This window comes from Hibiscus syriacus, unplaced genomic scaffold (genome assembly GCF_006381635.1).
Source record: "Hibiscus syriacus cultivar Baekdansim isolate YM2019G1 unplaced genomic scaffold, ASM638163v2 tig00111779_pilon, whole genome shotgun sequence".
Lineage (NCBI taxonomy): Eukaryota > Viridiplantae > Streptophyta > Magnoliopsida > Malvales > Malvaceae > Hibiscus > Hibiscus syriacus.
In genome coordinates this window covers 1224858-1244663 of record NW_024063176.1, presented here as the reverse complement: position 1 = coordinate 1244663, position 19806 = coordinate 1224858, and the positions used below count along the sequence as shown (strand labels likewise).

At 35.7% G+C, this 19806-nt stretch overlaps 1 protein-coding gene and 2 pseudogenes across 1 annotated transcript; 2 read left to right on the top strand and 1 right to left on the bottom strand.

Moving 5' to 3' along the window:
- The first annotated feature begins 570 nt into the window (after nucleotides 1-570).
- LOC120170478 lies at nucleotides 571-8003 on the top strand (annotated as a pseudogene).
- Nucleotides 8004-10236: 2233 nt separating this feature from the next.
- LOC120170379 overlaps nucleotides 10237-19806 on the top strand; it is a 26123-nt pseudogene continuing 16553 nt past the window's right edge.
- Nucleotides 15680-19644, bottom strand: LOC120170477 (glycosyltransferase BC10-like). Its single transcript, XM_039178425.1, has 10 exons — nucleotides 19173-19644; nucleotides 17888-17986; nucleotides 17293-17393; nucleotides 17118-17189; nucleotides 16926-17016; nucleotides 16575-16655; nucleotides 16447-16506; nucleotides 16242-16364; nucleotides 16028-16066; nucleotides 15680-15940 (listed from the first exon to the last, which is right to left on the bottom strand). The coding sequence occupies exons 1-10, from the start codon at nucleotides 19557-19559 to the stop codon at nucleotides 15824-15826; spliced, it is 1170 nt and encodes a 389-aa protein (XP_039034356.1). The 5' UTR covers nucleotides 19560-19644; the 3' UTR covers nucleotides 15680-15823.

The window sequence follows — 19806 nt, the reverse complement described above, 5'->3', positions numbered from 1 at the left end:
CATTAAAAAATTAATGATAATCTTGAAGTGTTAATATAAGATAATACCACATCATCGTTGAAAAAAATAAAAATACCACATCAATAGCTTGTTAATTTTTTAACGATAAATAATCAAAAATGAAATCAAAATATAACATTAAGTATATTTTTGAAATCATATCCAATAGCCTTAGTGGTAAAATAATTGTTGTTATTTCTGGAGGTCTTAAGTTCGAATACCAAGAATACTAAGGGTACAACCGTTCAATGTCAAATGATTGAGAGTATTATTTGAACAAATACTACCTTATACTTATCCCATATTAATCAAAATTATAATTTTAAAAAACATAATTAAATGACCAAAATGGAACTATATAAATTGTTGAGTGACTAATACGTGGTTTATACTAAAAATTATTTATCCATTTTAAACTTAAATATATAAAAAATTAATTACTTAAATAATATGTATTCTGAATACGTCGATATTTAATCTAAATTAATCGATCTAATTTACATAATAAAAAAAAACAAAAAAGAACAAAATTACCTACCACACTCACTCACTTTGCTTAGATCTCCATTTTTTTTCTTATTTTTTAATCTTTGATTTTCCCCAGCAATTTTCTCTCGTCTTCTTTTCTTTGTTTCATTTGAATGAAAAAGATCTCTACGAACTTATTAAAATCTCTGCAAATGTGAATGATTTCATTCTCTCTCTCTGATCCAATCATTTTCTCCTCTGCTTTTCACTTTGTTTCCCTTTTGTTTTTGCTTTGATTATAATCGTATTATAAAAGCTTCTATTGATTCCCTTCTTTATTACTTGCGTAAGTCTAAATTTTCCTTCCCCTTTTCTTTTCGTTTTATATTCTTCTTTCCTTTTGGTTTTCGAGTGATATTGCTATGAAAGGACGTTGACGCAGATTGACGTTAATGTAACTAAGAAAGCAAGCTTCCGGTTGGATTGGATCGGGTTTTTTTATTGTCTCTTCGAGGTAGTATTATTTTCCTTCTTTTTTTTACTGATTAAGTACTGTTTTTTTTTACTTAAAGAAAACCGGGAAATAGTTTACTTATGTAGCTGAAATGAGCTTAATAAATATCAGCTAAATCTAATCTCTATTGGGATAAGTTTATTTTTAGCAGGAAAGATCTGAACCAAAGTTAGTTTATTTTTCTCCCTATAAATGTCAATATCAAATAATCGCGTTTACTTGAGTCTTTATCATTACGTATAAGAACTGTAGTTTTTGCCTTTTTAAGAAGCAAAAAAGAATGTAATTGCTGTTAAGACTGACTGTAAAAAGCAGGGAAAAAAAAGGGAAAGTCTTGGATTTTTTTTCTTGAAATACTAGTCTTAATATGAAGCAGATCTTGTAAGCGAGAAAAATGAAGGCGGTGGAGCTTGGGTGGGTTTTCCTGGAGTTGCTATCGAGTCTTGTGGCTTGTTTGAAAGCAGAGATTTACATAGTGACGGTTGAGGGAGAGCCTATTATTAGCTACAAAGGTGGTGAAAATGGGTTTGAAGCTACGGCCGTAGAGTCGGATGAGAAGCTTGACACTACAAGGTGAAATTTTTGTTAGTGTATATTTCGCCATTGGTTTTTTCCCATTTTAATATTGTTTTGTCAGTTTCCGCTGTGGGGTCTTGACTTATTGGATATCTTGTTGAGCAATTGACGTCTTTGGTTGTTCAAATATTACTGTGAATTAGACTTGACTTTGTTAGTATATAGTATTTCTTATATTGTTTGCATTTAAAATCGAATATTGAATATGAGTAGGTGCTCAATATGAATATATAACTAATATTTTTAAAATTCTTTTCATATGTTCAAATATGCATTGAACGTAGGAGCTGTACGGTAGTCGGTATATGTTCAAGAGTTTTTCAATTTTTCTTGAATGCTTTTTCTTATATTTAGTAATCCATGCTTCCAACCATATTTTATCAAGCGCGGAACACGTATAGAATATGAGTATAAAAAGTGAAAAGTCCGAGTAGCATATAAAATATTCTATAATAGTAGCGCCCTTGCAAACAAAAAAGGTAGGTAGCTGATTGCATATACTTGATAGTTTCTTAATTACATTTAGTCTAGTGATTAGAGTTGCACATTCTTCTCTTTTGTCCACTCCTCTCTATTCTGTATAAATAGCGTCTTTAAAGAAGGAAGCCATAAATCATATATTTGCTGCTTGGGAAATTTGGTTATTTCACCTCAGTGCTGCTACTCTGTTGTGCTTATCGTTCTAATGGAATATTTTCAATATTTTTACTGTAAACTTTAATGATGAGTTAATCCTGTTTTTCTGTTGAATAATAATTATTACATAGTGAACTCTAGCTTACCATGTGTATGTGAAAACCTGCTACAGAAATAAAACAAAGCTAGGGAGTAAGAGTTTTATTAATTGAAGGGGAATTTTGAAAAACGGTGAATGTATTTCTTAAAGAAAAGAGAAGTGAATAAAATGTCAAGTTTGAAGTTCTGTTCTATTTTCCTGCACATGTTGAGGAGGGTTGCTGTGAGGCCTTAGAAGGAAACCACAGGTCCCGGGTTCATCTCCTATTTTGTGTTATTGCTACCTTAGATTATTGGAAAAAGACCTTGTAATTGTATGCTTTCAACCATATTTTTGAACTTGACTACTTGAGCAAATTTTTACCCTACTTAGCTATGGGATTAATGAAATCTCATATGTAACACAATAATGTGGTTCATTCTACTGTTGCAAAGTCTTTTGGTATAATAATAACGCGGTTACACCTTGAAATGAATGATTTTGACTTTTTTCTCACTCAAGTGGATGAACGCACACAATCCAACTCTTAGTTGATCAAGATGTTCCAACGCGTGCTTTGCTTATTATTCCCTTCTGTTTTCTTTGGTTGTTGTTTCAGTGACTTAGTAACATCCTATGCTAGTCATCTTGAAAAGAAACATGATATGCTTCTTGGCATGCTGTTTGAGCATGGGAGTTACAAGAAACTCTACAGTTATAAACGGCTTTTCGGTTCACCTTTCCCCTGAACAGGTGAAATAACATTTTAGCTTCTACACATATTGTGATTTTAAATTTGAAATAATTTTTAGCAGAATAACTTGCATTTTCCCCCAAATCCGATCTCTTTCATTCTCATTCCTTACACTTTGACAATATATTAGTAGGCAGAAATTATAAGACGTGCTCCTGGTGGATGGCCAACAGGAGGTGGTTGTGACAGGGCAGGAGAGGACATCGTGATAAGATTTGTAGACTCAGGAATTTATCCACATCATCCAAGCTTTGCTGCCCTTCATACTGATCCATATGGGCCTGTTCCAAAGTACAGAGGAAAATGCGAAATTGATCCTGATACCAAGAGAGACTTCTGTAATGGCAAGATCATTGGAGCCCAACATTTTGCTGAAGCAGCAAAAGCAGCTGGTGCCTTTAATCCTGCTATTGATTTTGCATCTCCCATGGATGGTGATGGACATGGAAGGTTAGTTTCCATACTTAGTTGCTGTTATGATTTAAATAGGAAACCATATGCTATGTTATCTTTAACAAATACATCGAGAGAGAGGTCTAACTTTTACATGATTGCTACATTGCAAGAAGGAAAGTGCTGGAAAGAGGGTGATGTATAATCTTAAACTGTAAACAAATATGTTTAGTGAGCATAAAATGAAGCAACTCCCCTTAATTTCTTGCTGCAGTTCTGGGCAAAACTAAGCAGCATAAAACTTTTTATTATAGAGCTTTTATTCGTCTCACTTCTGCAAAATATTAGGCATTTGATAGAATATTTTTATATAAAATTACCGATATTGAGTGAGAAAAAAATGTATCTATTATTTCATTCTAACAAGTTCCCCTTCTTTGTCACGTCACTGGTTACCAGTCATACGGCAGCTATTGCAGCTGGGAATAATGGTATTCCTGTGAGAGTGCGTGGCCATGAATTTGGAAAAGCAAGTGGAATGGCTCCTCGTGCCAGGTGGAGATTATGTATATCAACGTAGATTAAATGCAATTAGAAGCTGTATTATTTTCTTTGATATGGAAATTGACATTTTTCTTTTGTTTTAGAATTGCTGTCTACAAGGCACTATAAGGCTTTTTGGAGGCTTTGTAGCTGATGTGGTCGCTGCAATTGACCAGGTGTGCTACAATTTTTACTCGGGATAGTTATTTCTATGATTCCTATATATTTTAATTTAAAATTATTGCTAAGTTTACATGCCTTCCCATCTTTTTTGAGCTTTGTTTTTGCCTGAGATACAGATTCAACATTATTTTAGGTAATATGTTCCTTTTAAACCTAATATTTGGGACTCTAGATAGCCAGATAACAGATCTTCCTGGCTATTGTCCTGTAAGTGTCTCGTCTTGCTAATAGTTGATACAAAACTTGGATATGTTTTTGTATAAAGAACACTTCTTTGATGATTATCTTTGAACTGGAGATGTTGATGATTGGCATCTTCCTTTGTCAATAAAAAAGAGTGATTCTGTTTTGGTTATTTTAATTGAATTCTGAACGTGTAAAAATAAGCAAGGAAAGGAAAAATAGAGCAAAAATTTTCTTTAGAAAAGCTATATTTTCTGCTATCAATGAGATTCTGAGGTGCCTATTTACCAATCAGTTATACAGTCTTGTATTATTTTTGTCAAAAACTTGTGATTTCACGACTTAATGAACAGGCTGTTCATGATGGTGTTGATATTCTCAGTCTCTCGGTGGGACCAAATAGTTCGCCAACAACCACAAATACCACATTTTTAAATCCTTTTGATGCTACGCTTCTGGCAGCTGTCAAAGCTGGTTTTTTTGTTGCACAGGCAGCTGGAAATGGAGTTCCTTTCCCTAAAACTTTGGTTTCTTATAGCCCATGGATAACATCTGTTGCAGCTGCAATCGATGATCGTATATACAAAAACCATCTGACCTTGGGAAATGGAAAAAATTTAGCCGGAATTGGATTGTCCCGTAAGTTAACTCAACTTTGGCAATTTATTTGTTCTGATCTGGTAGCCCACAGGAAAGAGTAGAAAGGTGCATTTAACCTTTGGAGAATGTTTTTCCAGAACAGTAGATGAAAATGATTTGGGATCTACACGGGATGGCATATTTTGTTAATCTATAATGGATAGGGATTCGAACAACTTGGACGTTCCTTTTTCTAGTTAATGATTTTGTTTAGCTAATGCCTTCAGCATTTGTGGCAAATTGTGCATATATAGAGATCATTAACAGTAAACTTCTCTGCTTGAGTTTTCGGTCTGGTTATTGCTGGTCTGATTTAACTAAATTGTCTAATGTGGGTGCAATAAAATTTTCTAGGGAAGAAGGTTTAGTTAGAAATTTAAGCAATCAGAATTGACAATTTCATACAAATAAATTTTTATTCTACTACAAACATTTTTGATTCATGTTTGAAGTTAGCTTAAAAGAAAGGCGTGACAACTAATTTGGAATAAAGTTTAGGGTCTAAACTTTCCTTGAATATATGATGCATAATTCCATCTCTAGTTTTGATCAATTAAGTGCCCAGTTTTATCAATTGCACATGATAATGGATTGGCCATTAGTCTCATCTTCAGCGTGGTTGCCGACTTTCCTATTCCCCTCCTTTTAGTGTCTTTGGATAAATCTGTGTTCTTTATTGCTGAAGTGTGTAACTTATGGATTATTGCAGCTTCTACTCATCCAAATCAAACCTACACCATGGTTGCTGCTAATGATGTGTTACTAGATTCCTCTGCATCGAAGTATAGTCCCTCGGACTGCCAAAGGCCAGAAGTTTTGAACAAGAAGTTGGTTGAGGGGAATATTCTTCTTTGGGCTATTCCTTCAACTTTGTTGTTGGAACTGCATCGATTAAGAAAGTCTCTGAAACAGCCGAGTCTCTTGGTGCAGTTGGTTTTGTTCTTGCAGTGGAAAATGTTTTTCCTGGAGCGAAGTTTGATCCTGTCCCTGTTGGTATACCCGGAATCCTTGTCACTGGTGTCAAAGACAATGGTAATTCTCCTTGGGCAAATTACCTATTCTTTGATATGATCATTCAAGCTGATAGCTTCGGGGCAGAATCTGCAACATTATCTCACTGCTTGATAGAATTTCGTTCAACATTTTTAACTTGACAATGCAAATTTTTATGATTAGTCTCTTGGAAATCTCTTTTGCAGGATCTTATTGATTACTATAATGTTTCGACACCAAGAGACTGGACCGGACGAGTCAAGAGCTTTGAAGCTATTGGTAGCATCGGGGATGGTTTGATGCCAATTCTCCATAAATCTGCTCCAGAGGTTGCACTATTTTCTGCTCGAGGGCCTAACATAAAAGATTTCAACTTTCAAGATGCTGATCTTCTCAAGCCTGACATTTTGGCACCTGGTTCTCTAATCTGGGCTGCTTGGTCTCCAAATGGAACAGATGAGCCTAATTTCGTTGGTAAAGATGTGCTCGGTTTTTATATTCATTCCTCTTCCTCGTATTCTCAACCATCACTCTTAGAAAATTTTCACATGTTATGAGGAAGAGAAGATAACATCATGTTTCTACTGATGGAAATTCTGAAATCTTAATCAATTCCTTATTTCAAACAGGAGAAGGATTTGCTTTGATATCCGGAACTAGTATGGCTGCACCACATATAGCAGGGATAGCCGCTCTTTTGAAGCATAAACACCCTCGTTGGAGCCCCGCTGCTATAAAATCAGCCTTGATGACTACAACAACAAAGCTCGACAGAGGGGGGAGGCCTCTTCAAGAACAACAGTATTCCGAAACAGAGGCCATGAAACTTGTCACTGCATCTCCTTTCGATTATGGCAGTGGTCATGTCGATCCGAGATCTGCTTTGGATCCCGGACTCATCTTTGATGCAGGTATTCTTTCTTTTGTTTTGTAATTTTATCCTGCAGGCATTCTTACATAGGAAAGAGGATGGTCTAAATGGGCTCACTATCTATACATGTTTGACCGGTAAAAACGGATAGAAAATGGATGGAACCACTAAAAAACGATCATATATACATTATATATTCAACTTCTCAAAATTTTATTTCTAATTAATGAGATATGAATATTTAATCTCTTAGGTTTATATTAGAGACAGTAACATTAAGCCAAATGGTTATTTTTGTTACTTGTCAACTATATTTTATATTTATTTTACATTGAATTAGTTGCTCCAACCAGATGAACTGAACCCGAAGTCTTTGGTTTTTTAACCAGAAACTGCACTCTTTCCTTGCATTGTATCAAACGGAGTCTTAATCTGCTTTCCTCTTGCCTTTTGTAGGTTATCAGGATTATCTGGGATTCTTATGCACAACACCCGGTATCGACATTCATGAAATAAAGAAGTACACTAACTCTCCCTGCAATACCACCATTGGTTTCCCCTCGAATTTCAATACCCCATCAATCACGATCTCTCATCTGGTCAGTACCCAAACCGTTACTCGTACCGTCACAAATGTCGCAGAGGAAGAAACCTATGTCATCACAGCCAGAATGCATCCATCCATTGCCATCGAAACCAGGCCTTCAGCCATGACACTGAGACCTGGTGCATCAAGAAAGTTCTCCGTGATTCTTACCGCGCGATCAGTGACGGGAAGTTACAGCTTTGGATCGATCACCATGAAAGGCAGCAGAGGGCACAAGGTAGTTATCCCGGTGGTGGCTATGGTACACTGGCGATAGATTAAATCGGTAAGCTGAAATTAAAGTTTTATGGTTGTATAATTAGGGGGAGCATTTCATCTGCAACGTTTCGGTTTACTTCATCCTTGCTAGTATTCGATCACAGACACCGAATTATAACGGTTTTCGGTTCACAAGTTTAAAAATTACAACTTTTGATCCGATTCAGGGTTGTGATTTATTGATTGTATTGTAGTGATTGTAGATGGACATGGTCTGGTATTGTTATTCTTTGTAATTTGTGGTTAATAAGATATGAGCTTTAGATTATATATAATATATGTATGTCTGAATATACAGATGTGGAATAGTTTAAGGTTAAAATGCTTCCTTTTACTATTTTGTTAGATTGACCACGAAAATTTTGTAAATGAAATAAATTAGATTAAAAGGGCTATTTTCATAACGAATTTTTGTAATATTCAGTTAATAAATAATTATCTGTGGTTATAAAAATCTATTGTTTAATAAATTATCAATAAATATTTTTCTAAGGTTAAATCATGTCTTGTCATTTGTATATTTTTAAAATTTCAAAGAGAATTAAATATAATATTTATCACCATTTCAATCCATGTATATATACACATTTTATAATTTCACAAATACACAGGTTTTTGTTTATATTTCCCAATAATTATTTCGAAACGTTAAAAAGATTTTACAATTTTCATATATATATATACATACATACATTAAAATTACTATAAATTTATATATTTTAGTTTTTTATAATTATATATTTAATTTTTTTAGAATTAGAATAAATTAATACAATCTATAAATATGAAAGACTAAACTTATTGATTTATTTAAATTTAAAATTAAAATTAAATGTGTTCATTATTTTTATAATTATGTAACATAGGGTAATTAAAATAGAAACATACATATAATTGAACGATTATCAAATATAAATACCATTTATCTTTAGTATATTATTAGACTGAAAGAGGACATTATATTTAAGGGGTGATTCTGTTGTGCGGCGCCTAAAAACGGTTAAAAATGGTGTGACCAGTTAAACAAGTGACCGGTTAAAATTTAGACCGATTATGTTATATCATTTAACCGGAAATATTATTAAGTACAATAATTTATTAGGTAGCGCTTATATAATGTAATAGGTAGCGCTTATATTGACCATTTTCTGACTAAACATGTATATTTAAACCGGTAACATTACAAATTTAGACCGATTTTGTTCTTTGAGAAACTGATAACATTGTGGATTTCCCAATATTATTCTTTTGTTACTGCAAAGTTTTTGTTATTTTCTTACTGAGTTTTGCTTAAAATATCCAACTTTTTGTATTAAAAAATGAAAATTCTGAAATAAAAATGATCACACAAGCACACTTTTTTTACTACCGGTTTTGTCATTTCGATATCGATTTTGTCATATTTTACCTGTTTCATTGTTATGGATCGATATTTTATAAAGTATCAACACTTTATTGACGCTATAACTTCTTTTCTTTTAAATTCCAAAAGTGTCGATACTTATAATAAAGTATCGACACTATCAACATATCAAGTAGCTCTTTACCGGTTTTGTCATTTCGAGATCGGTTTTGTCATATTTTTACCTGTTATATTGTTATGGATCGATACATTTTTATAAAGTATCGACACTATCAACATATCCGGTAGCGCTTTACCTGTTTTGTTATTTATAAACCAGTTTTGTCATTTTTTTTACCTATTTTATTGTTATGGATCGATAGTTTTGTTATTTATAGACCGGTTTTGTCATTTTTTTACCTGTTTTATTGTTATGGATCGATACATTTTTATAAAGTATCGACACTATCAACATATCCGGTAACTTTACCTGTTTTGTCATTTATAGACCGGTTTTGTCATTTTTTTACCTATTTAATTGTTATGGATCGATACATTTTTATAAAGTATCTACACTTTCAATATATCCGATAGCGCTTTACCTGTTTTGTCATTTATAGACCGGTTTTGTCATTTTTTTACCTGTTATATTGTTATGGATAAATACATTTTTATAAAGTATCGACACTCTCAATATATCTAGTAGCGATTTACCTGTTTTGTCATTTATAGACCGGTTTTATCATTTTTTTACTTGTTATATTGTTATGGATTAATATATTTTTATAAAGTATCGACACTTTCAATATATCCGGTAGCGCTTTACCTGTTTTGTCATTTATAGACCGGTTTTGTCATTTTTTAACTTGTTATATTGTTATGGATCAATATATTTTTATAAAGTATCGACACAAACCGACAAGCTAAGTTTACCGCTTGTCAAATTTTTTAATATTTCTTCATTATTTCCACCTATTACATTATTATTACTCGATATTTCCGATAGCGCTAAACCAAATTTATCAAATATCTTTTAATATATCCAGTAACGCCGTATATTAACAGTATATTAATTCACATTTCCGGAGATAATCCCTATATTTAAGACTCCAATCTTAAACTTTGAAGTATTAACACGAAACTTTGCTTTTTCAACTGAGTGACCTATTTATAATATTTCTAATAACTGAGTGATCCATGATGTAATTTAACAACAACAAAAACTCACTAGAACTGGAAGAAAATTGCAGTTGCTCAACAATTGGTCCAGTCCAGACCATTGAACAATCACTAGACCAAAATCCATGTCTTTTCCCAAAAAGTTCTCTTCTTCTTCTTCTTCTTCTTCTTCTTCTTCTTCTTCTTCTTCTTCTTCTTCTTCTTCTTTCCCTTCCTAAAATCCCACCTCTCCAAAAACTGCTCAAACGAGGCTTCACTCCCACACTCAAATCCATCAACCGACTACTCCTCTTCCTCTCTTCCTCCAGAAGATTCAACGCCGTTATCCATCTCTACTCCCAGTTACAATCCAACAATATCAATGCCGATTCCCAAACTCACTCAATCCTCACTTGGTCTCTCCTAAATTGCACAAATTCGAAGAAGCCGAGCATTTCATCAATACCCAGACTTCAAAATCTTCCAATTTCCCCAGATATCGATTTTGGGATTCTTTAATTCAAGGATTTGGTATTATCCGGAACAACCCAGAAAAGGGTCTTTTGCTGTTAAAGGATTGGTTAACGAATTCTGGTACTTTGCCTTCTTCTTTCACGTTTTGTTCGTTGATTCATAGTTTTGCATCTCAAGGGAATATGGATAGAGCAATTGAGGTATTGGAGTTGATGAAAGGTGATAGAGTTAGATACCCTTTTGATAATTTTGTTTGTAGTTCGGTCATTGCCGGTTTTTGTAAGACTGCGAAACCTGATGTTGCGCTTGAATTTTTCAAAAATTGTGTAGAGTTAGGAGTTTTAAGGCCTAATGTTGTTACTTATACGGCTCTGTTAAACGCTTTTAATCTGTTAGGTAGATTTGACGAGGCTTGTGATTTGATTTCTGGTATTGAAAAACAAGGGCTGGCTTTGGATGTTGTTCTTTATAGCTGTTGGATTTTAGGGTACTTTAGAAATGGGTGTTTAATGGAGGCTTTGAAAAAGCATAGAGAGATGGTGGACAGAGGAATTAACCCGGATATTGTAAGCTACACTATTCTTGTCGGTGGATTTTCGAGGGAAGGCAGCGTGGAAAAGGCTGTTGGGCTTCTGAAGAAGATGTCGAAAGATGGGGTGATGCCCAATGTGATTACGTATACGGCAATCATGTTAGGATTTTGTAAGGAAGGGAAGTTGGAGAAGGCATTTACATTGTTCAAGGAAGTTCAAGATATGGGTATTGAAGTGGATGAGTATGTGTACGCAACACTGATTGATGGAGCTTGTCGGAAAGGAAATTTTGATTGCGTCTTCCATCTGTTGGGTGAAATGGAGAAGAAGGGAATTAAGCCGGGGGTTGTTACTTATAACATAGTCATTAACGGTTTGTGTAAGGTTGGGAGGACACCTGAAGCAGATAACGTATTCAAAGAGGCAGGTGTTGATATTATAGCGTACAGTACTCTGTTGCATGGTTACACTGAAGAAGGGAATGTAGAAGGGATTTTTAAGATGAAAGGAAAATTGGAAGAATCAGGGCTCTGTATGGACGTCGTTGCATGTAACATACTGATCAAAGCACTCTTTATGGTTGGTGCATTTGAAGATGCCCATGCACTCTACCAAGCAATGCCGGAAATAGATTTGAATGCAGATTCAATTACTTATTGCACAATGATTGATGGCTATTGTAAAGCGGGTAGATTAGAGGAAGCACTTGAGGTATTTGATGAGTATAGGATGTCATTAGTTTCTTCTGTTGCATGCTATAATTGCATGATTAGTGGGCTATGCAAAGAGGGAATGGTTGATATGGCCATTGAGGTGATTATTGAACTTGGTGATAAAGGTTTGGTTTTGGACATGGGTATCTCTATGATGTTGATCCGGGCAGCTTTTGCTCAAACAGGTGCAGTGGGAGTTATGAATTTTGTTTACAAGCTCAAGAATTTCAGGTCAGATGCTTACAATAGTTTATGCGATGATGCTATATGTTTCTTGTGCAAAAGAGGTTTTGTTGAAGCTGCAAGCGAAGTCTACATTGTGATGAGGTCGAAGGGTTTAATATTGATGAAAAGTTCCTATAATCTCGTATTGGAAAATCTTATTTACGGTGGGAAAACATCTCTAGTTGGTCCTTTTCTTAATTTCTTCCTAAAAGAGTATGGCCTTGTTGAGCCTATTGTTGGCAAGATTTTGGCACAATACTTGTGTCTTAAGAATATGGACATTGCAGTACGGTTCCTCAAGAAAATGAAAGGGCTAGTATCAACAGTCATTTTGCCTCCCTCGGTTTTGGAAAACCTTGTGAAAGAGGGTAGGTTATTGGATGCATATAAACTTGTCTCAGAAGCCAGCGAAAGTTTCCCTGCTTTGGATGTGGTTGGTTACTCTATCCTGGTTCATGCACTCTGCAAGGAAGGATACCCTAACCAGGCCTTAGATCTGTGTACTTTTGCTAAAACTAAGGGGATTACTCCCAACATTGTCACATACAATTCGGTCATAAGTGGATTGTGTCATCAAGGGTGTCTTATTGAAGCACTTCGACTATTTAACTCATTAGAAAGAATTGGCTTGGTTCCCTCGACAGTAACATATGCGACACTAATTGACAATTTATGTAAGCAAGGCTTACTGCTAGAAGCCAAAAATTTATTTGATACTATGATAAACAAGGGTTGTAAACCAAATATACGTGTGTATAATTCATTCATTGGCAATTATTGCAAGTTTGGTCAAATGGATGAAGCTTTGAAGCTTCTATCTGATCTGGAGATCAAGGGTGTTAAACCTGATGAATTTACTGTTAGTGCTCTGATTTATGGCTACTGCAAGAAGGGTGACATGGAAGATGCTCTTACATTCTATTCCGAGTTCAAAATGAAAGGTGCATCTCCCGATTTCCTGGGTTATATTCATATGGTACGAGGTCTTTGTGCAAAGGAAGGATGGAAGAAGCAAGGAATATCTTGAGAGAAATGCTTCAGACAAAATCCATTGTAGAGTTGATAAATAACATTGATACCAAGACCGAGTCGGAATCGATAGAAAGTTTTCTTGCATTTTTATGTGAGCAAGGAAGTATCCAAGAAGCTCTGGTTGTTCTTAATGAAATTGCATCTATACTCGTTCCTAGTCAAAAGTGGTCCAACATCGAACAAGAGTCTCAAGCGCCAAACAATGGTGTGAAGAGTGAAGTTCCTTCTGCAGTCTTTACAGTGTCAGCAGGATCCAACAAAATATCCGGTTTATGTTGCGCAACGCATGACCCACAGCAAACACATAAGTTAGTGGAAGATTATGATGTTGGAAAAGACAAATCTAAATTTCGCAACTTTGGCTTTTACTATTCCTTACTAAGTTCACTCTGTTCAAAAGGGGAGCTGCACAAAGTGAATAAAATTATGAATGAAATGCTTTCAAGTTTGCAGGGAGATCTGTAGTCAAATTACTGATATTTTGGTTTCGGTGACTAAAATCTAAAGCTTTCTCTGCCGTAATATGAAGACAAGAAGCCACGCAGTTACAAGCTAAAGCCAAATGATATGATGCTATATAAACTTCTTCTGTTCTTAAAGAAGGTAACTTGCTTTCTTTGTTCTGCACATTACGTATGACGTATTACCCCTTTGCCCATCGTGTATTCATTATTTGCCGCCCTATCTATGGATGCACGTGAACTAGAATGTTTGCTAAAAAAGAAACCGCCATTTTTATGTGCAGCTCTGCCTGTGTTTGGTCACACTCCTCCTTTTCAAGATTTTCATGTATTTGGAGAGTTTTTGGACGATCATATCCCTGTATTCCAATAGGTGTCAGATATGGGTGCCGGGTTACTTCAAGTAAACTGAAGAGTCGAAGCAACATAGCCATTAGGTAACAAAAGGGAGAAGCTGGTTTTGTTTCAGAGTTGTCTACCTACTTTAACTGAATCAATTAGATAGTCTGGATGCTTTCTTCAGGTTTTATCATCATCATCATGTTTTTCAAACCTTCTGCCGGAAATTTCATGGTTTAACCCATCAGTAATGAATAATGATAATTACATCTGTATAAGAAAAATGAGATTCTTACATGTGAAGTGACTGAATTTCATCATTGTTATGATCTCTATAATGTTATAAGTTTCTGCTAATTATAATCTGTGGAAGTTTGAACCTGATGAGAATTTGTGTTCTTGTTTGTTACAGCCGGGTCCGATGGCAAAGATTGCATTGCTGATGAGCATTACTTGCTGACCTTTTTCCATTTAAGAATCATACTCTGGAATCAAGTTTCCTGTTTTTTTTTCACTTTTAACTTCTAAAGTGGTCTAATTACCGTACCCTCGGAAGGTCTAGTTACTGGCCTGCAAGAAAGTGGCATTCGGAATCATGTTCGCTCAGGATGTTACAGACAAGTTTCTGAAGAATGATACGGTACATGTCCTTGAGACGTTTTTTTCTTCAAGCAATCCCATTGCAATAATGACTTGCCACTTTGTTCTTGATGCCGATGAGCATGAGGTAGTAAGGTCATTAAGAAAACATACATTCCTCTTCCGCCACGAAAACGGGAAAATGGCAAACACTTGACAACTTACCATCTTCGCTCTCAACGGATATGCTCACCATGAAGAATTCTTGCATGATTTCTCATTTTGGAATACCGTAGTAGACTGGATTTGGACGAGTTGGTAAAATTTCTAAATTCTTTAACCAATTTTAGCAGGGAAATCCTGTCCAGAAACTCATAAATTGATGAGGCTCCTAATTTCCGACCGCAGAATCTTCAGCCGGATTAGAACTAGGTTGGAGGCTAACGATTTTCGAGTGGCGCATCCCTTCCAGACGGGTAATTTCTCGTCCAACCCCCACCCCACATTTGTGCCGTTGGTATTTATTATACACATGCATGCATACATGTAACCGACATATGAGGTTGTATAAGTTAACTGGATTAAGCTTCATGTTCATCGAGTATCGTCTTGTGTTTTTTTTTCTTTCTATTTTCCGGATTCGGATGTTAAATTTATTATCCGCAATGGTTCAAATACAAATCTTAGAAATTTGATATTCAAATTCGCTTATTGGAGCAGCTTTTAAAGAATCGGATCGTACTGAATGGTTGTATCAATTTAATCGATACCAAAGCATCGAGGTTTGAATGGAAAAACCATAGTGAAGACTTAAGAGGATAAGTCATATCCCTATATTTTGGCATCTGTATATGCGTCGAACATGAATGTCAAACGCCCATTCTTTTCGGGAGTACGAGAGAAGTGATAAAGAAAATAACTATGAACAGATGACTAGTTGAGTGGTCCTCTCTCAATATAATTTCATAAGGATTTAATAAATGAATCCCCCAATGTTCTTTCACATATATGATTGTGTATCAATGGTACAAATGGATGGTGGTGGGGGGTTAGATGAGAAATTACCTGTCGTCTCGAAGGACACAACCCTAGCAACTCCTAGCCTCCGGCTACGTTCGATTGCTATCCCTGCTGCTTTTCCGGTTACCCTTGCACGCAAGAATTGTAATTGTGGAACGTGGCCAATGTACAAACGTATAAATCGATATGTAAAACCAAGATGGGAATGAAAGGATCGAGAAAATACGACCGATCTAACCGAAGAATTCATTCAAAAATTGAGGAGTGTCACCAGTTTATCTAAGGTTTCTGGGTAGAATTTTCTTGCAAACAGGAAACATGGCCGTGTAATGCCGTTCCATAGGCAAGGTTGTAGCAGCTCATCACCCTATAACAAGGATGAAGACTACCGTCAACATTATATTTGGAATTCAGTTAAGTTTACGAATACCTTGAAGCACAAGAAAACACATACCTTATCTTTACTTGTTATATGGGTCTTTTGGTCGAGCGACTGCGAAAATACACATCGAAATTTGTCATAGAATATAAACTTATTATACAAAGAGAACCATACGTATTCAGCATAATCCGTTAAACGACGAAGTGGTAAGTTGTTGAAAGTTGGCAGTACTACGTTACAACTGTTACTTCATCAACATCAAGACCAGAGAGATGAGAATGTTTACCATAATATTCCTTAGAAACTCGTAGGTAACATCCTGAGCCCTATACGATTTTGGGTGCCATTTTCTCTCGGACCAGTCGACGTGCGTTACCGACCAGTTTGCAATGCCACCAGGATCAATCAACTGGAGGTGGTGCGTAAAGGAAAACACATTAGAAGAAGCAGAAGTGAACAGCATGAAAGATGGAGCAGAGTATGATTCTCACATTGAAAAGGGTCGGGAAGTAATGCTCGTCGGCGATGCAGTTCTTGCCATCCAAACCTGGCTGTAAACATGAACATGTGTTAGCAACATGATACAGTAAATCAAAATACATTTTAGGATCAAATTCACCTTGCAGTAATCCCGAAATCTTGAGTAGTAAAGACTGTCAGCCATAACGATCAGAGCATGCTGCCGCTTCATTGTGAACCACTGCATAAAATTCAGCAATTTAAACTTCGCAGTAACAAGACACTATAAGTTTGCCCAACGAGGTCTGCTGAATGCTGAAATATTTCATAATAAGAGACTCCATTGATGGAGGATACAGCAAGCATTCAAAATGAAAAGGATACAGACAAGTATAGGGCATTAGCAGTGATGCATGCCCTTCATTCATGGCGGTAAAGTTTAGTCACATGTCCCAACCATGAATTTACTATTCGAATCAATCTATCGCATTGAGTATCAGTTAAGACATACCTGCGAACCCTTTCTGAAGTCTTTCTCTTCTACTTCTGGTAACATGCGTGCTGAATACCTGCCATTTCCATGAGGCCCAGGATCCACATAGCTGGCAAAACAAGGTGGAGGGGATACATTTCAAACATGAGAAACGGTTCAAGAAGGCCATAATGCGTGTGTGCATCTTTAATACTCTAAAATTTCACTTACCTGTCTATGAAACTCATATTAGCATGCATCAGATAATTGTAGACATAATCAAAATTATGCAATGGAACACAACTGCAAATGTCACCATCAATAATTCAGATTTGATAAATGTATATGTGTGTGTGTATATATATAAGGGTTTAGGGGGGTTTGGTAATGAGATGAACTATTTTACCTGTCAGAGAGTAAAACAAAGTGTTTGTTATCAGTATCTTTCAGAGCATATGCCAATAACCGTCTCTCTGCATCAACCATGTTAAATGCTCCCCATTGAACCTGCAAGTTCAGTGTCAGTAAATAAATCAATAGATATAAGGGGTATTTTAGCCCTTGAACTCGCACCAAATAATCAATTTAGACCCTCCACGAAAAACGCACTCAATTGGACCTTCAAAATCGCACCAAATGCTCTTAATACAGGCATAAGACCATAAGGAATATTGCATATTGGCCAACAAAAAATAGACTGTAAATTAAGACAGACTGCAGAAACGTAAAATGAGACAGACTCTTGATATTGCAGACAAGGATACGGGGCGGTCCGCGGTCCGCCCTTTTCCTTCTGATATGCTAAACTTAAGCAAACTATTAGGCTGTCTGCAGGAACCATTAACAAGTCCACAATGAATGAATTACTGTATATTTTTATAACAACCATTACATAATCAGGATGCTTGGAATAAAAGTATGGAACATAATTCATGTATGATAGAAACATCATATAAAAGGGCAGAGAGAAAACTATCAGATTTTAAATCTAAGAAACATACCGCAGAACTGCGAATTTCCCGGTTAAAGAAGTAACGGCTCATGTGCACTGGTTTTTCTTTTGATGCATGGACATAAACAGAAAATCTTCCTTCATGTCCCTGCCATGAAAATTGAGCAATTTCTTTTTATCATACAGGCTATTTGATTACTTTATTTGAATCAATCTGAAGAAACATAAGTACTATTTGATTCACAAAGAGGTTTCATACAGCCAACAGCTTTTCCACTATAAAACACTCCTAATAGCCTATACTCAGTCACTTTAAGTTTCTAGTTAGTTCAAAGAGACTAAATTCTATATTATAGTAATAAAAGTAGTCCAACTTTACTCAGCATGCAATAGCATAAAACAGCTTCACTCCCAGTCTCTCACACAAATAAACTATTTTATTTTTCTACTTCTAAATCTAATGTAGACCTGAAATGGTTCTTAATTCCCAGCTTAAGGTTATAAATTACAAATATTGGCACTCTCTGCGGATAATGATCATTAATTAACAAATCATACAGGCAAACTGCATTCTTGTGCAACATAAACAGACCAAGGTGTGAGAAACCTCCAAATGTGAATATCATTAAACTATGGTATAAATTTCGCCATTTTGACATGTATCAAAACCTTGAAAGGCAGCAAAAGAATTCCAGAGAAAAAGAGAAAAACCTGAAGAAATGATCAAACTATCTAGGTAGACTACTCCAAAATACAAAAGCATCATCTCCCCGGTTACCTATTGCTACAGATATAAGATAGCGCCTTTATTACAACAAGTCCTAGCTTCACCCCCTATTAATGCTAATGCTCCTGGCAAAATATCTTTACCAGGTTTTCCCATCTGCATAAATGCAATGTTATGGCTAAGCAGGCCTCACCCCTCTCTAAGTATGTCACAGAATAGTACCTTTATTACCGAGAGTCCTTACTTCATCCCTATTAACACTATGGTCCAGTACCAAAATCTCAATTTTGTATCAGTACCAACAAAGCTACATTAACGACTAAACAGATAAAGTTTACTTCGGGAGAAAGGAAATAACACAGAACAGGCAGGGTACTTTCAGGCCTTGCACAAATATGACATTTCTTTCTAGTAAACATCTATCATATGGTAGATTTTGTATATAATCTATCCTACCCTGTTATATAGGAACAATCCTCGAATGAAAGCCAAGTTCAAGGATAATAATCATGAAATTTAATGGACTAAACAAAATCCAGGAAGCATATGAAGATGATAGATCGTAGAAAGGAAAAACAAAGTAGGTGCCCAAAAAGAAATAACTTACACGGAAGAACATATCCCAAAGTTTCTCGAATGGCAGTGATCCAGGAGTTAAGAACATGAATGCAATTTTAGGATTTTTAGATTGGACAGGAGGTATATTCAAAATATCCCTAACCACAACCCGTGATATAATCTCCTTATCTGTAAATTCCCTTTTAGGAGCCGGAGGAAGCCAAACGCCAAGGGCCTTGCAACCTATAGAAGAAAATACATAACATGCCACATCGCCTTTCGGTGGATAGAGATAGGCACAAAGTAGAAGAATGCTGATGATAGACACCGTTAGAATAATCCATATCGGCCTCTTCAATGGAGTGCGATGGCGAGAACCAGGCAAGATCTTGTTATCACCCATGCCGCCTAGTCGCCACCCCTTAGCTTCCTTCATCTATGGTATAAACAGAACAGCTATGTTCATGTGTTTCCTCTGTTTCCAGTCTCCTCCTTAAGGTAATGAATTAATATCCAACAAACAACAGATTCTTCAATGGATCAAAGTAATGTGATCTGGAAAAGTGAAACCATAGGTGAAAAAGGAGTTACAACACTTGGTTTGTAACACAAGCATCCATCATAAATGAAAAACAAAACTCAACTGAAAAGGTCAACTTCAATACCAAGGCAAACCTGACCAT